The 25,840-nt window shown below is 42.6% G+C and overlaps 1 protein-coding gene across 5 annotated transcripts in view; it reads right to left on the bottom strand.

Annotated features, from left to right (window-relative positions):
* MPPE1 (metallophosphoesterase 1) overlaps positions 1-23,913 on the bottom strand; it is a 35,169-nt gene extending 11,256 nt beyond the window's left edge. For 2 of the 5 annotated variants that reach the window (XM_006117486.4, XM_006117485.4), the window contains exons 1-5: positions 7,099-8,862; positions 4,748-5,137; positions 3,307-3,415; positions 1,754-1,857; positions 825-905 (exon numbers count right to left, since the gene is read on the bottom strand). In XM_006117486.4, the coding sequence (XP_006117548.2) occupies positions 825-905; positions 1,754-1,857; positions 3,307-3,415; positions 4,748-5,028 (575 nt within the window). In that variant the 5' untranslated portion in view covers positions 5,029-5,137; positions 7,099-8,862. The other 3 variants (XM_075920995.1, XM_025181874.2, XM_075920996.1) reach the window with 3 other exon arrangements.
* Between the last annotated feature and the right edge of the window lie 1,927 nt (positions 23,914-25,840).

The raw sequence follows: 25,840 nt of genomic DNA on the forward strand, positions 1-25,840 counted from the left end.
CAGAAGTTGTCAGGCAATTGATAAAAAGCTTGGCAACAGGATCACAGACATATTCTGGGACAAATTCTGCTAAGGTGAGTAGCTGTGATAACTCATGAATAATGGTTGCAGAATCAGGTGCTATATCATGCTTCACAAACCAGAAGGAATGTTAGACACTGAAGCAGCAAGGAAATTCTACTAGGGATGTTAGTGTACAGTCATTTAAACAATTAACCAATAATCCTGGCCATATCAGTTAATCCTAATGACTAGACATACACACCCCCACCCTTGCTGCCTCTGTATCAGAGGCAGCAGCGGGAAAGGGAGGGCAAGCGGGAGCCAGTGCTTGTGAGGAGCCGGCTTTTAAGCACTGGCTCTCACTTACTCCCTCCTCACCCCTGCATGTAAACGTGTAACTGCTAATATTTCAAGCGGTTACACATTTATATAAAAACATTATAGTTAACATCCCTAGATTCCACTGATGTTAAATTTTAACACTGAAAATGTTGACCGTTTCACTCCTTTCTTCATTTAAGATGTGGTGACCATAGGTTGCCAAAGTGGTTGGAAGCAAAACAACACAAACCTAACAAATCTGTTCTTGTGCTCCTGAGCACATATGCCTGCTATTAAAGTCATTTGAATGTTTTTCCACTGGAAAGCTGTTCAGTCATCTTGTTCATAAAAGCTCCCTTCATGGTATTTATAAATAAGTTTCTTGTGAGTGAACAATGTTGTATGCTTAAATATCCATAAGAAGAATCCAAGAATGGTTTCAGGAAAATAAAAGTTTAAACAAAGAAAAAGCTCAAAATGTTGGCAAAAATTATACTCACTTTACTCCTTTCCGGGTTATTAATGTTCCTGAAGTGAAGTTGAAAACTTTTGCAAATCGTTTTAACTTATAAGTGGTCATTCTGTGTTGAAAAAACAAATATAGTATGATGTTCAGAAAATATATAATTTTATACAATTCTGCTACAGATTTAAAAGGCAATGCCCAGACAGGTGACTGATCCAGATTAGACTTTAAAACTCAGATTCAATAGAAGCATAATGTGACACACAACAGATGCAAATCACCCTGTGATGCTGAGAAAGTAGGGAATGGGGCAGAATAGCCCTACTACCTTGATTGCATATTTGAGTCACCACAGCACAACACGAGTTAGAACAGAAGCTTGACCATGAAGACACCTCTACAGGACCCTTCTAATTCTCACTGTTCACACAAGCTACATCCAAGATCTGGTTCTAAAAATACAACCCATCCTATCTTAACTGATGCTTAAAGACTGGATAATAGGAAGCCAAAAATTACTCAGTACTGCCAAATCCTGTGCATTTGTGGCACCTGCAGGAGGTATTCTCTCAAAGATCCAAACAGTCATTCCTTTCCCTCAACTTTCAGGACTAGTCATGCAGGCAGAGCTCATGAGAGAGCCACTGGGATGGAGAGAACTAATCTGCCACTGAGCACCAAGCCCTACTTTTTATGTATGGCGCTCTCATTAGTAGCGGAAAGGGAGGTCCTTGGACAGCAGGACACAGAGAAAGATGTGAGAGGAGTGTGTATTTAAGCTTGACTCTTCCCTCTTCCTTTCACACACATTGGCAGAGGACTACAGAGGCATTTAAGTCAAAAGACAAACTACATGCCAAGATTTGATTCTGAGGCCAATCTGATATTTGCTCTCGTGAGGCTGGCACTACTGAGTAACTGTTTACACCCTGACACTGTACTGAGTTTTACTGAAATACTTACTCATAGTGAAAGCCAATGTCATGGTTGCCAACGACGACCATTAGCTCAGTGCGAACTGGATGTCGGAACATTTTCTGAAACCGCCTGACATCATCTTCCCAGGCCTGCAGGAAAATTATAAAAACTGCTGATATTGAAAAGAACTGTGAAAGGACTGAGCTGTAGGCTGGTACTTTGAGACTTTTGTGTTCTATATGTTTGGATTGGGAGAAGAGAAAAGCTAGAGGAAAAGTCAAGTCCACAGAAAATCAACAAACATCTGTTTAGTCAACCTCTTGCAAACTACTATTGCCAAGACAAGAACAGCAACTATTGTATATTCTCTAAGAACAGAATATCGACAATATTTAATGGCTGTTTTTGTGTCATTAATATTGCAACAACAATTATGAACTGACTTTAGAATACAGGACACACACAGAATTTTTTGACCAGCTATCAGGAAGGTCACAGCCCCAATCACCAATATCCAGTAATGCACTGGCCTGTCTACTTCCCTTGTTTTTATTTGCAAAATTCATTTGCCAAGATCTTTAATGCACTCTGGGCAATACATATTTTTGGGGATTTAAGGTGGCCAATAATGCTTTTACTTTAAAACTCTGAATTGCTGACCACTCATGCTAATAGCCTGTCAACATTTGTGTCAAAGTGATGGCCACAAACATTTATATATGTTTCCTCTTTTCCACAAGTTATAGTTAGGAAGCCCCACTTATAGAAGCAAGAGAAACCTTCCAAGGCTGTGAAAATGGGGTTAAGTATCTCATAAGCATGAAGATGATCACATTTAACTCACCTCCTCAGACAGGCACATTCTTGGTGCATATCCTGCCTCCTCTTAACCTTACACTCAAGTGTAAGAGAACAGGTGTCTAGGATGCTGGAGACCAATTCAACACAGAAGACTATGCCTAATGCAGGATTTTATTTGTGCCCACGCCTGCTCTGCAGTGACTGTCATACTACCCTAGAGAGTCAAGGCCTACAAAGCTGCAATACATAAATTGTGAAGCCTGACTTGCTCTGCATGCCATTTATTTCCAAAAAACCCCATGGCTGAGTCTAGATGGGCATGATTTTGCACAAATACTTTTAACGGAAAAACTTTTCCATTAAAAGTATTTGTGCAAGACAGCGTCTATACTGGCATGTGCCTTTGCGCAAAAGATTTGCTTTTTCGCAAAAGCATCCGTGCCAGTGTAGACGCTCTCTTGCGCAAGAAAGCGCAGATAGCCATTTTAGCCATCGGGCTTTCTTGCACAAGAAATTAACGTGGCTGTCTACACTGGCCCTCTTGCGCAAGAATACTTGCACAAAAGGGCTTATCCCTGAGCGGGAGTGTCAGAGTATTTGCGCAAGAACCACTGATTTTGTACAGTACAAAGTCAGTGTTCTTGCACAAATACTCACGGCCAGTGTAGACAGGCGGCAAGATTTTGCGCTAAAGCAAGTGCTTTTGCGCAAAATCTTGCCAGTCTAGACGCACCCCATTTGTTTTAAAATAGTTCAGTAGTTTGACACTAAAAGCCAGGAGCAGTGGATCTTTTTACCTGGGAGGAGCTCCACTTCCCTTCATCAAAGATGTCTCCTAGGATGAAAACAATATCTGGCTCCAGTAACAACAAGGCAGTTTGGAAGGCTCTCTCCATTTGCCATTCCCTATGAAACAAGAAACAGTTTCAAAAGACTCTCTTAATTGCCTGATCCTTTACTCTGATTAAACAACGCATTTGCCTGACAGGATGGTGAAGCAGACTCTCAAAGGCTGAAAGAGCTACTCTGAAACCCAGTTGGATTTAAGACAGGTTTTAAAACCAGCTCACAAGCTAACTCCCTGCACTACCCCCCAGCAAAACTTCAGCCAGCACCAGTATGGCCATTCTTATGTTGGAAATTTGCTATGCCAAACCAAGCCATATTTTAGTCCCATAGAGATGAGTCTTCCTTTAGTAGATTTCATCTTGTAGTGATCTAAATAAGATTTCTGCTTGGATACAGAATAAACCATATTGTAACACCACTGAATTTGGCAGAAAATATTTTAGACTTCTACTACATCATGTGATTCCTGTCCTATGCTGATTTATAGTAACTACCTGTATTGGGCAGTTGTTAGTCTGCAATAGCTTGCTCTCTAGTTTGAGAGCATAACTGAAAATTTTATAGGCTCTCTCAATGTCACATGAAATTTTCCAATGCTGAAGTCTTTATTAGTTCGTCTAATTGGACAATGCAAAGTCACATAGGAAAGGGCACTAACATCTAAAAGCATTTGCTGTTTTTCTCATGAGGGTTGAGCAAGGGGGACTCCTACCTCACTCACCTCAGTCTTACTAGGGAGTGGCCTCACTCTTCTCAGCTATTTAATTACACTTCTGGTTATTAAAAGATAAAAGAATGTTCAGTAGAGATTGAGTTTGATACCACTCGGCTGCATAGCTCCTGCCAGGAAAAATGGACATTTTCCTTCAAAGTTCTGCTTCTCTGTGGATTACCAAAGGGAAGCAATGTGGGTTAATGAATTAGGCATGTGATTGGGAGAGACTGATTTTAGTCTTGGCCCTGATTCACTGTCTGACAATGGGCAAGTTCCTATCAGGTCACCCACCCCTGTAAATGGGATGCTATTACTGACTAACAGGGGTGTTGTGGAAATTAACTAGCTCATTTTTGTAAAGCACTGTGTGTATAAGTATTATTATTATTATAAACTGGAAAGGATTCTCTGAGCCAGACAATGCACTCAGAAGCTTACGATAGCAAACTATAACAGCAACACTAGCTACTCAGGTCTGTCAGACACTGAATTGATAAAACACTCTAATTACCTAATCCTCCATTATTCTTTTCACCCAAAATTCAGACAAGCAAATTAGAAGCCAGAGTGGCTACTTGCTATAAATGCCACTACATTTACTACTGCTTATACATGGTTGCTGATAAAAGTTTTAAAAGATTGGTTACAGCATGTTCCCTAAATTTGGTTATTACCTTCTTAATTTGTCTAGCCAATGCCCTTTGATTTCACCAAGCAGGTGGGTATCAGATAAAAACATGGCTTTCAAGACAGAAGCTGAAGCCTGTGTGTCGCCCCTATGAGCTTCTATTTTAACTTCTGGCCAATGACATTGAAATATCACCACATAATAAATGATGAATTCACAAAAGATTAGCACAAAGATGACCAGACATAAAAGCGTCAGCAGAAAACAGCCTCTCTTCTTCAAGTGAAGAATCTTCATAATGCCCAACTCAGATCTCATCATTGCCATGTCATCCTATGGAAGTTATTCTCCGAAGGCAAAGTACTCTCTTTCATACACCAGGAAATGGTAGGGTCCACTCAGAGGTTTGAATGAGCTCCACATCAGTACAGAATCCCTGCAGAAAAAATATAAAGATATTTATAAGCCCGGTATTCCATGTATTAATCAAGTGCAGCTCACTTCAAGATGAAAAGTCACATCCCAATTCCTATTACATTATTACCATTATCTGAAAGCCTTGGAGTCCTGTAACTAAAAACAAGTATCACAAAGGCAAAGCTGTTTTCCCAGCCAAAGGAAACAGATTATTGACCAGGATGGATTTTCAGATTTCCTTGGCTTTATTACAAGGTCAGGCTACTCCAACCACATCTCCCTTTCCCCCAATCTTCAGAACCAATGTAATAGTAGAAGAAGAATAGTGTTCGTGGCTAAATCAATAGAGAACTTGGAGCCACAGCACCTGGCTCTACCACCAGCTTCCCAAGTGATCTCAGGCAAACTGTCACTTAATATCTCTGCCTCAGTAACACACATTTCCTGTCCCACAGAGCTGCTCCAAAGTAGGGACGTGAAAGGTTAACCAGTAAGCATCACCCTTAATCAGTGGTGATGGTTCCTGCTAATCTTTAACTGATGGTGGCTGAAGCGGCTCTCCCATGGGGACACCACTAAGGGCAGGGGTTGCTCCAGTCATCCAGAGCCTTGGCACTCTGCAGGCCAGGGCTGCTCTCTGTCTGCAGGAAGCATGGGGCGCCCCCAGGGGATGGGGAGGAAACACTACAGTGTTAAGAGACAGGGGAAGGGCGACACCTCACCCCTACAGGACTGGAGCGCCCATGCCACCTTTAACTGATTAAATGGGATTTTACATCCCTACTCTTGGTCAGCTGGCAAAAGCGAAATGGTAAAAATGCCCATTGGTCAAAAAACAGGTGCAGTGCGAAGTGGCAAGCAGAGAGACAAGCCCCCCACAAGGCTCCTGCAGCCAAAAAACAGCCTTGTCATGGAGGAGCAGGGCACGGTTCCAGAGATAAGCAACAGCATGGGGGGGGGGGGCAATGGCAGAGGCCCCTAGTGAACAGTTATGGGTTTCCCATTTTCTCTTTGGGAAGTATAGTCACCCTATCATGAAGTTACCTCTTCTCAAACATAGATTTGTCAATGTTATCAATTTTTAGAAACATTATCTTTCCAATACAGCAAATAGGCAACAGTCTGGGTCAAGAACTACATTTTTCAGTGTCACTGAATACATTTGGAGCAGTGGGTCAATCTTTACTATGTGCTTTAGAGGAGTACAGGCAATGCAGAGGCAAAAAACCCACAAACTACAGCAACTGCTCATTAGTTGATAGAAAACACTCAGCCACAATAAAATAATCTGTAAAGGCCTATTTGTTTCTACATACTGATAGGTTACGAGCATGAACATAACTTTCACAATTCTGTTCCATATGGAGACAGCAATAAGCTCTATGCACACACAAGTGCACACTAAATATTCTCTTTTGTTTTTCTGTCACTTGCTAAAACTTCATTTTCTCCCATTCTTCACATTACTTGAATTGCACTAAGGAAAAAAAAGCCTCAAGACAGGGTGGAGAATCTCAGCACACACCCACCCAGCATTGGGGAGCCCACACTGGAACGTGGAGAGTATATTTCTCCTTCTCAGTGGAGGGAACACATCAGTGAAGGCAAGGGTTTGTTTTTGTTTCTCACTTGTGTGCAGCTCCCCCGACTGGTTCTTCTGTTGGTCAGCAGCCCACGAGCCAAAGAAGGTTCCCCGCCCCTGCTAAAACCTTTCCCATGCACAAAACTACACCACACTTAACAGAGAAAAGGCAAATAATTTCATCACCATTGTTCAACCGCTCTTCACTGAGGCTTTTTACAAATCAACTTTCTCTGGTGCCTCTGCAGGCAGAGCTACAAAGATGGAGAGGCAACAAAAGACGGGGCTGTAGGAGACAAATGCAAGATCCGAATCCTCAATCAAACAACCTAGGAAAATACAATCAGAAGTCAGGTGCATGGCTGTTAGAACGAAAATTATCTTGAAGGTAGAAGTACCATTTAAAGGACATCAGCAAAAGGCGACTCCCCCCAAAAGGGGGGGGGTGAGGGATCTTCTCTGCACATGCCACTCGCTCCAGTGTTTCTGCTCCGGACTGTGGTTATTCTGGGAACTGTGCTGCGTGCAGATTTCCGAGCTGCTGCAGGTGCCTCATCTGCGCGCACACACGTTTGTGGGTTACGGGGTTCCTTTTACTGAAAGGACCTCGCGAGACCAGCCGAACACGATCGGTACTCTCAACCAGGAACGCAGCAAGACAACTCTTATTATTGGCTAAATGAGACACTGATCCGGATTGGCTCTTTTACTTTTCAAGCCAGAGGCTATCATTGGCCGGCTGAAACTGAATTGTGGTTGGCTGCTTTCAACCACAGCTGACATGCTGGTTCAGCTGTAGCTGCTCTTTTTCGACCATAAAGCTATTTTGATTGGAAGACTGGATGTACTATTGATCCACAGTGCAATCCACACCTCCTTTGCAGACCTACTTGTAGGAGAGCTTTCTGACAAGTAGTATTAGAATGGTTTGAAGGTCATTCTTAACGCTGTTACACCCCCCTCACTGCCAAATGGAATTATAATTTAACGTATCAAAGGACAACCGTATTGCCAATAGAAATCCCAAGGCAGCTGATTCTGTTGTTTAGAAATAAACCTTTGCAAAAAATCGAATTAAGAAAAGGTTAAGCGACTTGCATTTATTCTCGTTCTAAAATGGGAGACTAGAATGGTGCAATAGTTGTTTAGAAAGTTTTAAAATAGCCTGATAAAAGGGATAGCAAGGTTTTCACTTTCTTAATTATTTTAATAGCTCAGTCAGAGCCAAAGTATTATAATGCAGATTTCTAAAATATTCAGCAGACTTTGCAAACTGCAGAATTCTGACAGGGATGAACATTTTTATTCCTTCTCACTGCATATTTTTACAGTGGGTAAAAGATTAGTATTGGACATTCTAAGAATTGGCAAAAAATTAAAATGTAACCATAGCATCTCTGCATTCTTAGCATTAGTCTATGCTGCTCTTTACATGGAGCATCTTCCCAAAACCAATATGTGAAGCCACAACCTTCTCCCTCAAATCTGCATGACACCCTGGAGAAAGGAGCCAATTGATGGACAGACAGTTGCTATTTAATTAGGGGGAAAAACATGCAAAGAACAAACATGTAGAATAAGAAAGTGCATAGGAATATCATATCTGGATAAAATTTTCAAAGGACAAACAAACAAAGAATTTGGGGATACTGCTAGCTACTGTAGCAATTCTGGCTCTCAAGAGTGAGGCTGGGTATTTCTAGCTCCACTGCTACTGAATTATCTGATTGCATGGTAACTTAAAGCAACTTTTACAATGTCTCTCATCAGCTACACTGATCTTTCTTCTATCACAATTAAAGACTAAGCCCATTAAATCTATCATAATAAAATACCGGCTGGACAATTAGTCAAATACACTGTATAAATAAAAGGTTATAAAAATCCACATTATTAATTCCTGCAACATCAGTTTTAAACAAATGATGTAGAACTGCTGAATTTCTAAAACAAATTCTAAAAGGACTGTTTATTTAAAAACTATATAACATGCACAAGGTCAAAATAAAAGATACAGAATATCATAAAATTGCATGTGAGTGTCAAGATAATCAAGTTTTTATTTTGGAAAATGAACTGCTAACCTCGTAACCAAGTTGGTCTGTGTTTTGGGAGAGAATTCAACCTTCTAAATCTAAATTAAATGTTTAATTTCTATTAAGTTATATGACTATTACTAGTTACAAAAGGTGCTGCAAAAGCAAGTCCATATGTTGAAGTTATGCATTTCAAGCACTTTTCATATTGATCATTCAGTTGTATTGATTGTTGAAGAGCATACTTTAAATCTTCTATCTCGTCGAAAAATTCCTAAAAAAGAAAATTCAGTATTGATTTTTTTTTCTTAAGTTACATTTCCCATTAGGCATTGGAAGATTATAATTTTCCCCTGCTTGAGCCTACTTCTCAGGGTACAGACACAGCGAGTCTCACAGCCCCAGCAGACAGACTCAGACTTACACTGCATTCTAAAAATAGGTGTACAGACATGGCAGCTCAGGCAGGAGATGGAGGCAGGCTTCAAAGCCTGAGCCGCTACATCTACACAGCCATTTTTAGTGGAACAGAGCAATCTCAACCTGGGCTCAGACACTTGCTCCTGAGGGCCATGTAAATACACCCTGCGGGTATGTCTACACTAGTCCCCTAGATCGAACTAGGGTGGCTAACGTAGGCATTCGAAGTTGCAAATGAAGCCCGGGATTTAAATATCCCGGGATTTATTTGCATCTTCCCATCCGGGCGCCATTTTTAAATCCCCCTAGTCCGAACTAACTGCCTACGGCTACACGTGGCAGTCAAACATTAACTCGAACTAAGTCCTTAGTTCGAGTTAACTGTTACACCTCGTGGAATGTAACCGCAGGCAGTTAGTTTGGACTAGGGGGATTTAAAAATGGCACCCAGACGGGAAGATGCAAATAAAGCCCGGAATATTTAAATCCCAGGCTTCATTTGCAACTTCGAATGCCTACATTAGCCACCCTAGTTCGAACTAGGGGGCTAGTGTAGACATACCCTCAGAGTTTGCTTCAAGTTATACATGTAGGAATAACTTTGGTCACCAGGGAGACTGCAACTAGTTCTGAATTGATATGAGACAACTAACTGCAACACTGCAGCCCCAGTAGCCTCAGGGCAACAGAGCCCCAGCAGCCCCTGCGGCCACAGGACAGCGGAGCCCTGGCAGGCCCACGGCAATGGACCAGCAGTAGGTCAGGTGGGGGCAGCAGAGCCATGGGAGACTATGCGGCCCCGGGATAGCGGAGTCACAGCTGTCCTGGGGCAGTGGAGCTGCAACAGCCCTTGCAGCACCGGGAAGGGGAGCCCAGGCAGCCCTGCAGAACAGAGCCATGGCTGCCCTGGCAATCCTGGACCTGTGGAGCCGTGGCAACCCTGATGCCCCAAGGAGCCTGAACCACAAGGAGCCAGGCAACCCCAGTAGCCCTGGGGAGCAAAGCTCTGGCATCCCCAAAGCTGCAGCAGCCCCGGGGCCGTGACAGTCCCAGTTCCCAAGAACTACAGTAGCCCCAGCAGCCCCTGCAAAGCTGTGGAGGCCCCAGGACAGCAGAGTCCAAGTAGTCCTGTGGCAACCAAGCTGCAGCAGCCCCAGTGCCCTGAGGAGCAGAGCCCAGCAATCAGTTGAGTCAAGGTGACGAGAAGGAAACAGCTATAAGCATAGCTGGGAGCTTTAAGCATAGCTGGGAGCTCTTTTTGTTCAGAATATTACCAGGTTCAGTCACCACTAAGATTCACTGTTCTGCTGTCCAACTTTGAAATCCTTATGAATTATATACCTCTGTGATGTGCAGCTTCTATGTCAATCCAAGAGTCATGGACCACTATGATATTAGAAGTAACTCAACCAATCACTGCTGTTCTTACATGGCTAATTTGTATGCAACAGTTGTATTGGTTGTATGAGTCTGTGGATTATGTGACCCAATTCTCACACCCATGTGATATCACAGGTTTTTGGCTACTATTATATAAATAGCAATCATTTTAGTGACAAATAATCAAGTCCTCAGCTCTCTCTCTCATCTGAAAAACGAGATTTTCAATCACATAGTAACCCCATTCCTAAATAAAACATCAGGGTGGGCCACAGTGACTCACTAACAATTCTTAGAAAACAATCACACACAATGAATCACCAACACCACTTTCTGCCGGATCTGTATGCACTACCCAACTAAAATCTGTTTAGCTTGTTGAAGCTGTTGTGAATCACAGGACAAAGCAGTACTTTTTTAAGAAGAAGCACTAAGTTAATACTAAAAACAAGTGAAAAGTTGTATCAGTATCTGAACTTACTTTTCAAAAAACATTCATGGCTATATATTAGGATTATTCTCTCCACACCAACAGTAAAATTTTCAAAAGTACCTAACTGCACTAAGTTCCCAAATCAGTTGAATGTCAATGACCCCTCATGTGCTGCAAGTGTCCCAGTCCAAAAGCCAATGGATTAATGTTAGTCCTCCAATTTAAAAGACAAAACTAAAATAATTAGCTTTATGCAAATACAAATATCTAAAAACAGTTTAAAGGAAAACTGCTGCTAACAATGAAGAAAATTTTCATCTGCATATTCAAATAATTCAGATGAATAGTAAGATTAGGCCTCTAACCCTTACTAGATCATTTCAAGAATTACCAACACTTTCCATTAATTCCCCTTTTTTCTTCATCTAACTACCTGTTGGACAGAACTAAATCAATCATAAAGAATTTACATTTCAGTGTCTCTAACATGGAGCAAATAATCTCTCTTGATTTATCAACAAAGTGGAGGACTAGAGACAAAAGTGACCCCAATATAAAAGTGGATCCACAAGAGAATCAAACAGTGGATTCTCTTTTATATTGGGGTCACTTTAAAAGCAGAACAACATCTGAATTCCTCTTCCTGAACAAGTATGCATAGAAATTAAACCAAAGACTTTGCAAGAATTGTTGGTCTGTACTGCTTTTTAAAATACTATCAAGCAAACACATGTTAGAGTAAATTTGTACAACAGCAAATATATCATTTATGGGTAATACACAGTACGAAGTTAGTTTTATAAGTGTATCTATTACTGAATTCATCCTAAGAGCAAGTTACCTTGTCTAATGCAGCTAATTCATTTCTTTGCATTTTCCTTTCTCTGGACAACTTCTCATTTTTTTCCTTCAGCTTTTGAATTTCAAGCAACAATACCTCTATATTCAAATTAAAAATTCATATTGTATTTATTACAATGACTTCTCACACATCTGTCATAACCATATACTATATCTGATGTCTGGTGTTATTGTGATGCAAATTACAGCTAATATTTTAGAAAAAAATATGTATAATTAAAAACTGACCCTACCCATTTCCAGCAACTACAAGATCATAGGATCTGCCACGTGGATAGTTTCCATGTGAATTTTTAAAGACCAATTCTGATATTTTTGCTTGCTAGCATTTGATCTAAAAGTAACAAACTCTGCTCTCACATGTGATTTGAGGATTCTGGAGGTAAGATGAGATCTTCTGAGACATGAGAGGGTTATGCCATCTGTTACTGGATGAGAACTTTCTGTAGAATTGCAGTGAATTCTTAGTTTTAAATAAAAAGCTTGATGTCACAGTACTAATTTGGGTATTCAAGTTAAATATAATCCTGTTCCATTCTGCTCTATTTTAAAATGAATAGAATACTATTGCTAGTATAAAAATTACACTGTGTGGGGTCTACATTTGTCTCAACAGCCATAAGAAAAGTGCCCAGTTTTACAGTTCAAAAAAAGGAGGGAGGGGTGTTTGTTAAAATCTGGTTCCCTCATATAAGATCATCAAACGTTAAGATTCTGAAGTCAAAAGTATGCAACAAGACTGCCTTCAATGGGTTTATGCGTACAGCTGATAATGATATAGTAAATAATAATGCCGATAAACATGGGTGACTGGTAATGTAGGCAAGGGAAGGCATAGCCTTCCCAAAACTGCCTACACACCTGACCACTGAAGGCTGCAGCTGCAGTATGGCAACCCAGCTTCCCCAGCTGCCAGTGAAGGCTGGGGCTGTAGCACAGTAATCCTGCTCCCTGACCGCTGGGAGGGCCAGGTCGGGGCTGCAGCACAGCAACCCCAGCCCTCCACGTGACCAGGAAGAATCTGGCTGGGGGTAAGCAGGGCTTGGCTCCAGGGTCGGGTCTCAGGTGGAAGGGGCGCAGAGAAGCTGAGGCTTGCTTTCCCCAGCTGGGCTTTCACCCACTGCCTGTGCAGATGCACAAGATACAGACAGGGATGGCCTGTCCATATAGGCGAACTAGGCGTTTGCCTAGGGCGCCAAGTTAAATGGGGCACCAAATGGTAGCGCAATATCATTGAGGGGTTTGGAGGTGGGGGCACCGATTGCATAGTTCGCCTAGGGTGCCAGTTGCTGGCAGCTAGTCTAGGGCCGCCCCTGGATACAGACTATAGCTCCTTTCTCTGGGCTACACTGACTTTGTATGTTTAAGCAAAAGAAAAATGCAGCAGAAGTTTTTTTTGTCACTAAAATAAAAAGATACGAGATTAAATCCACACAATGTAGATCTATTGATCAGCTGGGTCCATTTTCATATAGCCATTTTTCAAAGTTTAATAGCTCTTCAGATACTACAAGAAGGGCTAAGAGAAACATATGGTCTTGACTGAGTCCTGTGTATTAAGCTGACATGCATTCTTTTTGATGAGGCATGACATGTAGAAAAGTATCAGAGCAGGAAGTCAATGTTTGCTTTGTAAACTACCACACATATCAATTACCTAAATATCTGCAAGGACAGGCTCCTTTTTTACACAAGCATCTGTGAGATATTGTTACTTCTGTCTCTGCTGTTGGAGTTCTTACTCCAGAAACAGCGTTGTCCTTCTGGGAGACCTTTTTACATTCCAGCTGTTCAATTATTTGCTTTTGGCCTTGAAGCTGATGCTTTAGCTCATGAATGTTAATCTAAATTTTAAAAAAATAGAAAACTTAAAGCAGAAGTGTACAAAAATATCGATCTCAGCTTTATGTGATTAGCAATATCTCTCAAACACCAATTCAGGTTTTAAATACCTAATTTACAACAGAATTTACCAGAAAAAGCATTAAGGATAAGCAGCAAAATCCACAAACACCAATTTTAAAAAGTCTGTTATAAATACACACTCACAAATAGGAAATACCACCCCTACCACAAAAAAACTGAAACACTTTACGCTAGTCCTGATATGACCCTACTGGTATTAGCCACCCAACAACTATGACACTCCACTTTGTAAAATGATCAACCAGTGTGCATACATCTGAAGAGGAACTTAAAAAACTTAAATGTATTAAGGAAATGTTAATTTGCAACATTACATAATATTGCCAGGTACAGCATGACACACTTTTTAAAAAATAAAATATTAAAATACAATTTTCCTTATTTAGTTGCTACATTTCCATATCTGTCACTATGAATATTAATATGAAGTTTTTAAACTTTGTAACAATTATACAACTCTTTTTTCTGGCAATAACAAAAATGGTGTTTAACCCACCATAATGAACACTTAACTCTGTGGGATTGAGTCAATTCTTACAAATATCTACAAAAATAACCTAAATGCAATCAACATTAAAGTTGAGACCAAAAAGAGCAGTGACAGAATTAACTCTCAACGTCAAAATAGATCCATTCACCAGTGAACTCCACAAGGAAAAGAAGAGGACATTTGAGAGAGAGAGAGAGAGAGAGAGAGAGGAGGAGAAAAATATGTGACCATGTATATGAACACTAGGAAAGCTCAAAACTTGTCTTTAAGTGTTGCATTAACTTATCTGAAATACACTGAACAGTCACTACTTACAGTGAGATTTTTAATTATTTCACTTTGTTCCTGGATTGTTTTGATTTCTCTGACATAACATTTCTGCAGTTTATTATACATCTGAAGTATTCTGGTAACAGAGAAATGTGTGTGAAGTGCTGAATATAGCATGCAAACTACCATTTTAATCCATCATAAAAGCAAGCAAGCAAGAACTTGCTCACATTTGGTAATATGTTAGTTATACAGAAACCTTTTGGATTGTAGTTATATTTCATAGCTCTGAGTCTACATAAATCAGGCCCATAGATTAATTAGTGAATACGTATGGATTTTCCTATTATAGTATTAATGTGCTCATTAGCTCCTAGAAATGGAGTATAATCTTATAACCCAAGTTATTTATATTATTGTATATAAGAAGAATGTTGATACAGGTTGACCTCTCTCATCTGGCACCCTCAGGACCTAACTAGTGCTGAACCAGAGAATTTGCCAGATCACAGGAGGTCATTATTGTCTAGCAGCATTACCAACGCTTCTACTGTTTAGTGGGCTCTTAGAAGATATTTAGGGGTAAATTAGAGCTAAATAAAACAGAACACAGAGAGTCAAGACTGTTGCTGTAAACAAGCTTTATGGAACCACAGGAAACTTGCCCACTCCCATGATAAGTGGACATCCAGTTAATTAGATCATGCCCAACCATGGATGTTGCCAGACCAGAGAGTGCCAGACTAGAGAAGTTCAACCTGTATTTGAGTGGGCATATTTATGAAATAAATGCAACACAGTTAACCAAAAAAGCTGAATGTTAGACATCAACAAAAACAGTAATGTATGGATTATACCTGCAACCCTTATCCGTATGAGTAGACCCAATGACTTCATGGACTGAGAACTGGACTATTCAAACCTGACCCAGAGGTTACTGACTTCAATGCACATTGGACTGGACTTTTACTGAGCACAAGATGCTGCTGGCTATATGAAGAACCCTGGCTTTTTAACCAACTATAATAAAGCCTCAGTTTTCTATAAAGCTATATACCCAAACTCTTGAAGGTTTCTTACAGATACATTTATTTCTCAATCTTATGAAACATAGGATACTTATATGGAATAATTGGTATGTTAAATGTATTTTACTAACTTTTCAGTGAAACATCTCATAGCTAGAGTTAGAAAAGAGAAATTCGGAAACTTTTCAGGGTGTATAAGATTTATTTTTTTTACAATCTGCCCATAAAGTGAAATATGAATGCATCGCATGGAGCGGTCTCTGTTCGTGGCAGGCCTGGGCCCACTGCTGACAGAGGCTGCTCCGAAGCAGCCTCTCGTCCCCTCCCCACCAACCCCGCTGATGCCTCTGATAGAGAGGCAGCAGCATGGAGGCTGGGGGAAAGCGGCTTACGTGAGCCAGCTTCCTGCATGTTCTAGCTCCTGCCTACCCTCCTCACTCTCTGTGCTTCTGCCTCTCTATCAGAGGGGGGCAGGCAGCTCTGTGGATCTGGTGGTCACGGGGAGCCAACTTAAAAGCTTGCTCCCCATGGCACCGATTCCCCCCATTTCCCCCCACTGCCTCTGCTACATATATGATACATGATGCATGTAGTCGATAAGATTAACCGATAAGACCAGACTTGTCAATTAATCATGTATTTGACTAAATGTTGACATTCCTATTCCCCATTTCCTTCTATTTTTCCCCAATACAAAATTTCTACTCAACCCTTATACATTTTTCTTTAGTTTCATTGTCTGTGACCTAGCATTCCCTTTCGCAATACTTAAACAGAATGAATTTTCCTTTCTATAGCATAATGTAAGAACTTCTATAGCATAATGTAGTTGTGGTGGGAGAGGTCCAGGTTGGATATTAGGAAAAACTATTTCACTAGGAGGGTAGTGAAGCACTGGAATGGGTTACCTAGAGAAGTAGTGGAGTCTCCATCCCTAGAGGTATTTAAGTCTTGGCTTGACAAAGCCCTGGCCGGGTTGATTTAGTTGGGATTGGTCCTGCCTAGAGCAGGGGGCTGGACTTGATGACCTTCTGAGGTCTCTTCCAGCTCTATGATTCTATGAATTTGAATCCCTCAAACATACTGAAAGTTACTTTCAAGCAAAATCTAATATACATAAATTACATTTCTCATTAATAATATTCTCCATATTCTACCCAAGAGAAGTAAATCACCATATACATCCCTTAAAGTATGCTAATTCCACTGAGGTAATAAATGTTTTATTAGCCTTGTAAATAAGCAAGACCCCAGAAGAACTTACCTGGCACTTTCACTTTCTACTTTAATGTCCTTGTTGTGACTGCTACCTCCTTTATGCCATAAGTGCGATTCTGTTTGAACCTGAACACTTAAGATAAATGCAACAGCTTATGGATGATCTTTCTCCCACTCAACAATGCAAACAGATTTCAGAACTCTCTGATGGGAACATTTCAAAGAAGAATAAATGAAGACATTTTTCTTTTGATCTCAAAATACAAGTTTTTGCTTTTCATATTTTTCATGGAAAGTCCTATGGGAAAAGACACATAGACTGCTATCTAGCTACTGTTCAAAGCACCACAACTTTTCAAAAGTCAAATTTTCACATCCAAATGTTTTAAATAGCACTAATAAAAGTATTGCACATTTTATCCACTGATGGTTTACTTGCCATCAAAAAATCCTACAGCACTTTCTATTAAGTTGGATACTGGTTGCACACTGAGTAAGCAAATGCAGCACAGATATCACAATTTAATAGAATCATAGAACACTAGAACTGGAAAGGACCTTTAGAGGTCATTGAGTCCAGTCCCCTGCCCTCACGACAGGACTAAACAGCTTCTAGATCAGGGCTATTCAACATTTGGCCCGTGGGTGAGAGCCAAAACAAAAAAGTAGTCAATATAATGGTCTTCTGTTGATAAGCGTTTTAGTAGTTAAATTCCTTAACTGTCATTGCTCATTAAAAGGGCTGTCATATGGGTAGAAATTGCATTTTATTAATATCAACAGAACTGACTTAAATTAGGATGTGACGGACTAGTCGACTAGTTGCTCCGCCCTCCCCTTTGCTGTCCAGACCCTAGGCTCCAAGCAGCGTTGCTGCTTTGAAACACCGCAAGAAGCCTGATGTCAAGCTCCTCGCGGCATTTCAAAGGGGGCAGAGCCACATGGAGACTCCCCCACTGACCCTGGACTCCGTCCAGCATCAGGCTCTTCACAGCATTTCAAATCCGCAGCGCCATGGGGAGCCTGGGATCAGTTGGAGATTCCCCCACTGATCCCGGGCTCCATGTGGCGCTGACACTTTGAAAGACTTCAGGGAGCCCAGCATCAGGCTCCCCAGCTGACAAATGCAAAGGCACAAGCGCCCTATTGGCTAATCAAATACCCGATGCAAAATGCATCGACTATTCGATTAATCAGTCGATACTTAACATCCTTAACTTAAATGGGGCCTGTGTGTTGTGTAGTCTTTCCTCAATTTTAATGCCCATCAGCAGGGTTCAACAATTAAGGTAATCTACTCGCCACGGGCGAGTAGATTATAGCCCGGCACAGCGCCACAGCACGATCAGCGCATGCGCAGTGTGCTGAACCGTGCGGCTGGCGAGCGGGGCTCGCCGCAGCTCAGTGAGCTCTGCCCATCAGTGTGAAATAACCTATTTGCATGTGTATGCAACCACATTTAAGTTGCAGTCCTCAGCATGTGCTGTATCATTGTGGGCTCTGAAGCTTCCAAAGTTGAGTAGCCCTGTTCTAGATCATCTCTGACAGATGCCTATCTAACTTGCTCTTGAATATCTCCAGTGATGGAGCTTCCACAACCTCCCTAGGCAATTTATTCCAGTATTTAACTTCCCTGACAAGTTTTTTTTATGTTCAGCCTAAACCTCCCTTGCTGCAATTTAAGTCCATTGCTTCTTGTCCTATCATCAGAGACCAAGGAGAACAATTTTTCTCCCTTCTCCTTGTAACTCCCTTTTAGATACTTGAAAACAGCTATCATGTCCCGTCTTCTCTTTTCTAAACTAAGCAAGCCCAATTCTTTCAGTCTTCCCTCATAAGACATGTTTTCTAAACTTTTAATCATTTTTGTTGTTCTTCTCTGGATCTTCTCCAATTTCTCCACATCTTTCTCAAAATGTGGTGCCCAGAACTGGACATACTACTCCAATTGAGGCCTAATTAGTGCAGAGTAGGGCAAAAGAATTACTTCTCGTGTCTTGCTCACAACACTCCTATTAATGCATCCCAGAATCATGTTTGCTTTTTTTGCAACAGTGTCACAATGCTGATTCATATTTAGCTTATGGTCCACTATGACCCCTATATCCCTTTCTGCTGTACTCCTTCCTAGACAGTTGCTTCCCATTCTGTATGTGTGAAACTGATTGTTCCTTCTTAAGAGGAGTACTTTGCATTTGTCCTTATTAAACTTCATCCAGTTTGCCTCAGACCATTTCTCCAGTTTGTCCAGAGCATTTTGAATTATGACCCTATCCTCCAAAGGAGTTGCAACCCCTCCCAGCTTGGTACCATTTGCATACTTAATAAGTATAATTTCTATGCCAATATCTAAATCGTTGATGAAGATATTGAACAGAACTGGTCCCAAAACAGACCTCTGTGGAGCCCTACTTGTTATGACCTTTCCAGCATGACTCTGAGCCATTAATAACTACTCTCTGAGAACAGTTATCCAACCATTTATAAACCCACCTTACAGTAGTCCCATCTTGGTTGTATTTCCCTAGTTTATTAATAAAAAGGTTATGCAAGACTGTATCAAATGCTTTACTGAGGTCTAGATATACCACATCCACCAATTCTCCCTTATCCACAAGACTTATTATCTTATCAAAGAAAGTTATGATTGGTTTGACATGATTTGTTCTTTACAAATCCATGCTGGTTGTTATCTATCATCTTCTTATCTTCCAGGTGTTTGCAGATGAATTTCTTAATTACTTACTCCATTATCTTCCCTGGCATAGAAGTTAAACTGACTGGTCTGTAATTTACTGGGTTGTTCTTATTTCCCTTTTTATAGATGGGTACTATATTTTCCCTTTTTCAGTCTTCTAATATGTCTCCCAACTTCCATGATTTTCAAAGATGATAGCTTAAGGCTCAGATACCTCCTCTATCAGCGCCTTGAGTATTCTAGGATGCATTTCATCAGGCTGTGGTGACATGCAGACATCTAACTTTTCTAAATAATTTTTTACTTGTTCTTTTTTTAAACTTCTAAACCAACCCCATTTCCACTATCACTCACTGGCTACGTCTACACTGGCCCCTTTTCCGGAAGGGGCATGTAAATTTCACCAGTCGTCGTAGGGAAATCCGCGGGGGATTTAAATATCCCCCGCGGCATTTAAATAAAAATGTCCGCCGCTTTTTTCCGGCTTTTAAAAAAGCCGGAAAAGAGCGTCTAGACTGGCCCCGATCCTCCGGAAAAAGCGCCCTTTTCCGGAGGCTCTTATTCCTACTTTGAAGTAGGAATAAGAGCCTCCGGAAAAGGGCGCTTTTTCCGGAGGATCGGGGCCAGTCTAGACGCTCTTTTCCGGCTTTTTTAAAAGCCGGAAAAAAGCGGCGGACATTTTTATTTAAATGCCGCGGGGGATATTTAAATCCCCCGCGGATTTCCCTACGACGACTCATGAAATTTACATGCCCCTTCCGGAAAAGGGGCCAGTGTAGACGTAGCCACTATGTTAGGCATCCTGTCACCATCAATCTTCTTGACAAAAAGTGAAAGAAGTCATTAAGACCTCTGCCATTTCCACGTTTCCTTTTATTGTTTTCCCCCTCTTCACTGAGCAGAGGCCTACCCTGCCATTGGTCTTCCTCTTGCTTCTAATATATTTGTAGAATGTCTTCTTGTTACTCTTTATGACTGAGCTCATTTTGTGCCTTTGCATTTCTAATCTTGCCTCTGCATACTTGCGTTATTTGCCTATATTCATCCTTCGTAATTTGACCTAGTTTCCACTTTTTATAGGACTCCTTTTGATTTTTAGATCATGTAAGATATCCTGGTTAAGCCAAAGTGATCTCTTGCCGTACTTTCTATCTTTCATATGCAATTTGCTATTGCACTGACAGGGTTAATTTTGTCCCAAGCATCAGGATTGCCCTCTACTCTTTCTTGAGCAGTGAACCAAGATTTGTATAATCTTTTTTCCCTTGTGCAGACAACCACCAAAGATAAACAGAACAACTTGGTTTAATGGCCCCTCTAAAAGATGACATAGGGGACAAGTATCCATGTTCTGCATGGCATTCTCACCCCTGCACTCAGGTCCAACTCTCAAATCGAGACTTGAATCTACGGAAATAATTCTTACTCTCTGCTTGTGACATGCATGAATTGCTGCAGATGCATTTTCTCCCGGATCTGAATCAAATCATTTTCTAGCTCTTGATTTTTTCTACGCAGTCTTTTCAATTTCTTAAGTAGCTGTTCGTTTTCATCACTAAGCTGGAAAGTAAGAGAAAAACATTCACCAAATGAAATTTTCAAATGCATTTCTATACACAAAAAGAAGCGAGAAAGTACTCATGCATTTGGGCTATATTTGGAGAAATATAGGTCTCGACTCTGTAACCACACATGTACTTGTTTTTATATATAATTAGTTCTATTGAAGCTCTTAATATATAAATAGCTTTAGGATGAGAAGCAATTCAAATGTTTACATAGTTTTCATCTTTTTAAGTAGTTTATTCCACTATTCAACTATCTTTAAAATTAGGAAAAGCTTTCTAATAGCTAACCCAAATCTCCCTTGCTAACACTAACATGACTGTTTCTTATCCTACATTGTCATTGGACATGGAGACCAATTGATCAGTGAGACCATCCTCTTTATTGTAATATTTTATATATTTGAAAGCTCTTGTGCCCATGCCCTCAGTCTTCTCTCTAGATCAAGCATGCTCAATCTTTCAATCGCTCCTTATTAGTCATATTTCCAGGTCCCTTACTTTTTTTGCTCCCCTCTGGACTCTTGATTTGTTCACAACTTTTTAAAATGTAGCATCCTAGAATGGACATACAGGTTGGACCTCCCTGGTCCAGCATCCATGGGACCTGACCATCCCGAACAAGGGAATTTGCCAAATCAAGAGGTCCTCTGTCACTGGCCTCCCAGGTACCCGCAGGCTTCCACTTCTGGCCCCTGCTGACTTCCCAGCCCTCCGCCTTGAGCCAGCTTTGCTGCCAGACCCCTCAGCCCTGGGACTTCCAGATGCACTGCTGGACCCCCTTGCTGCAGTGCTCCCCATGCCACCTGAGCCCCTTGCTGCAGGGCTCTTCCACTGCCTGGGCCCCTGCCATGCCCCTGGCTGCACTGCTAGAGCCCTTCAAGCCACTTGAGCTCCCTGCTTCAGGGCTCCTAGGCACTCCACAAGGCTCCCTACACCACCTGAGCCCCTGCTGTTGGGACACTAGATCTCCCCACACCTTCAGAGCCCTATGCTATGGGGCTCCTTATGCTGCCAGAACCAGCTGCTGTAGGGCTCCTCACTGCACCGCAGGACTCCCCAGGTTGCCTAAGCCCTCTGTCCCAAGGCTCCTGGACCACCACTGACCTCCCTGCCCCTGGGCTCTCTGGTCCAGGAACATCCATGGTGGACAAGAGAATCCCCATTTAGGAAGGTACAACCTGTAGTGCTCTAGCTAGGGCCTTTTCAGTGTCAAGCAGGGAACTATTACCTGCCATTTTTCACATGGCACGCCTGTTACAGAGAATAATTATCTGCCATGACACACAGATGGCACACCTGTTAATATGTCCCAGAAAGACACTTGCCTTTTTGGTAACAACTTCACACTGTTGACTCATTTTCAGTTTGTGATCCACTATTAACCAAAGATTCTTTTTTGCAGCACTGTTGCCCAGCCAACACTGCTAACTTGATCAGGCTTATTTCTGAAGACACTTGTGTTTTTGATTATTTTTACATATAAGTTGTCCCATTGAAATCAGCTAGATTACTCAAGCAACTAAAATTAAGGATGCAGTAAATGTTTGCAGGATCAGGATAATAAGGTTATTATAAAATAAGTTTTAAAAATAAAAAAGTACACTTCAAATTGGGAGGTATGAATTAGGCTATTGTAAATCCAAATAGTAACAGCTAGACCTTAAGAAGTTTATATTTAGATACTATACAGTATTCACTTCATCTCCTAATCAGCAAGAGAGTAGTTTAAGATGTTGTAAACATGCAAGAGCTAAACACACATAATGAAAACAACAGAAATAATTTAACAATTTAAATGCCAAGTGGTCACAGTGAGCAATTAATGTGTTCATCTCCTTTTATCCTAAACATACTTACAAACTAAGGGCCTGGTCCTAGTCATATCCATGGAAGCGAGCCCTTATGGAGCCAATTGAATGACGAATTAAGAGACGGATTTCTCAAAAATTTACTCATCTAATTTTAGCATGGAAATAATTTCACTTAAGTCTGAGACCAAGTTAGGCATGTATTTCACTACTTTGATCACTCAGGATTTAGGCAAGTAAAATGACTTGTATACATGCATGATGGACTTGGCCCTTAAACAGATCCCTAGGTTTATCCTGCTGTTGGAAATGCAGCTAACAGGGTGCCTACTGTACATCAGCTGTAAAGAACAATATCAACGTGGTTAACTAGGGAAGGGGGGCAGCTAAAACTAGTAAGGTTTCTACAGAACTGCACTGGCCGGTACAATCGTAAGGAACTGCTCCTGTGAGATCCTGCTCCCGCAAGTAGCACAGTCCGACAGTTCCCCGCCGACCCCCGCTCTGTTCAGCCTCCTTTCTCCGTTGCTAACCCCCTGGGGGATTAGTCAGCAGCAATGTATAGGTGGTAGTGGCCTCAGCAGAGCTGCCGAGCATGCGCAGAGCAGCGCTACGGGGCAGCAGTTCTGTACCAAGCACCGGACCCCGCACCCTGGACCGGGGCCGCGAGCCGCCTGCTGCGGACACAAGGGGGCAGCCGCGGCGGAGCCTCTTCCGGAGCCGGGGGCAGCTCCACCGTTCACAGGAGGCAGCCCCGGCCCGCCGGCTGCTGAGGCGCCGCATGGGGGCAAACGGGGCCTCCCGCCTCGGAGCTGCCCCAGCGCCTCACTCACTTGGAGACACCTGTGGACTGCGGGCAGCTCCATGGGCCCAGAGAGGCCCGGGGGCAGCAGGGCCGGGCGCGAGACCCCGGTAGCTGGGCCCTAACGGTTCAACCGACGCCCGGGATTATGGGAGCCCTCCCCCCTTCCAACGGCTCCTGCCTGCCCGCCCGTTCGCTTTCCCTCCCTGTGTGCCTCTCCCGGGCGTGCAGGTGCAAGGACGAGGGCGCCGCAATGCCAATAGTGAATGAGGACACAGGGGCGGGGGATTAGTCCATTATCACGGCCGCGTGTCCCAGCTCCAGGCAGGCAGGCTTCGGGCACCTAAGTACCCTGGCTGGCGGCGTGTGGGTGATGTCATTAACCTGCGACTCTGCTGCTTCAGGGCCCCTCCTGGGTGCCATGGAGACGGAAGCAAAGGGGGGGGGCTAGTTCCTCTCGCGGGCCCGGCAGGGATCTCAGCTGGGCGCGGGCGACCCTAAGTCGTTCTGTTCCAGGGCCTGGGCCGCGTGTCTTAGCGCTGCGCGCGCGCTCAGACCGCAGCAGCGTGGGTTTGCTAGCGGGACTTGCTGTGCCCCGCTGATCGCCTGGGTGGTTGGGGTTAGCAGTACAACACTGCCCTGGGGCGAGTGGGGCTTGCGGAGGAGGGGTGCAGGGAGGGCCACCCAGAGCAGTGCAGGCTTGGGGGGCCCCCCCTTTTAGCAATTACAATTTTGGCAGGTGCACAGTGCACCTCCCGAGGGCTTCCACTAGTCACCACTGAAGGATGCTGCACACAAGCAGGTGTGCATACCCACACATGAATTCTTGGGGTTGACACACATGCTCATACTGAATGGAGTTGACGTGCACACAAGCGCACATGCACACACTGAATGTGTGGGGTTGGCAATGCCAATACCGCACACACGTGCATGTGCGCACAAGGGTGCCAATAGCTACACCAGATCCTTGGACAAGGTGGGAGGGGCTGGTTGGCTCTGTGTTCCTGGAAGAGACGGCAACAGACAGCACTCAGTGCCACCGGGAGCATGCCACGCTGCACAGTTGCGTAGCCGGTGGCTGGAAAGAAACTCTACTTTGAAGAGGAAGCTGCCGCTTCTCTCCAACCATTGGTTGCACGGCTGCCCCATTCCGCCAGCGTCCTCTGGCCTGCACTCGCACCACTTGCTGCCTCCTGATGAGCAGGGGCTGGGTTCAGCCAGGAGCAACCAGTGATGGGGCTGGCTGCTAGAGCCAGTGCAGAACCCATGGGAGCTGATGCCCAGAAGTCGTCTTCAGAATCTCCACCTACCTCTTCATCCTCCTCTAAATTAAACATGCCTTTCCTCAAACACCAGCATTTAAAGTTGAATAAAAAGCTATTTCCACTATTTTTCATTGCAAATAAACAGTATTTCAGCTACATTATGGATTAAATAGGCTCTTTATGGTCTAGCTGGGAAGTTAACTACCACTTATAACATTGTTTCTATGGGAAAATGTGTTCCAAGTTCTAAACAACTGACTTAAAAATGAACTTTTGGAGCACAACCCATTCATACGTTGGGGACTTCCTGTACATATCCGTGTTCAATCCTGTATCTCCATAGCTGGCATGGCAGAGCAATTTGAAAAAGACAGAGCAAGAAGACTAAACACTGATTTGATCGAAAGCACCCCTGTATTCACCCCTACACATGATAGTAATAATAATCTTTGGCTGTGTCTGCACTGCAGGCTACTTGCACAAGAACTGTTTTGCGCAAGAGTTCTTGCGCAAGACCTTTTGCTTAAGAGCACGTCCACACTGCCATGTGCTTTTTGCACAAGAGATGTGCTTTTGTGCAAGAGCGTTTATGGCAGTGTAGATGCTCTCTTGTGCAAGAAAGCTCTGATGGTCTTTTTAGCCACAAGGGTTTCTTGTGCAAGAAACCCCTGTTGCCTATCCACACTTCTTATGCAAGATATCTTGCGGAAGAGGGCTTATTCCTTATGGGGAGAGGAATAACTCTTGTGCAAGAACCCCTCTGTTCCGATGCTTTACTGTAAATTTACTTGCGCAAGAACGCGTGTGCAGTGTAGACACTCCACAAGTTTTTGCGCAAGAATAGCCGTTCGTGCACAAAAAGCCTGCAGTATAGATGTAGCCTTTGGGCAAAGCATGCCTTGCAAGGTCTCATTTAAAAACACATTGATCATCA

Source organism: Pelodiscus sinensis, chromosome 2 (assembly GCF_049634645.1).
Source record: "Pelodiscus sinensis isolate JC-2024 chromosome 2, ASM4963464v1, whole genome shotgun sequence".
Lineage (NCBI taxonomy): Eukaryota > Metazoa > Chordata > Testudines > Trionychidae > Pelodiscus > Pelodiscus sinensis.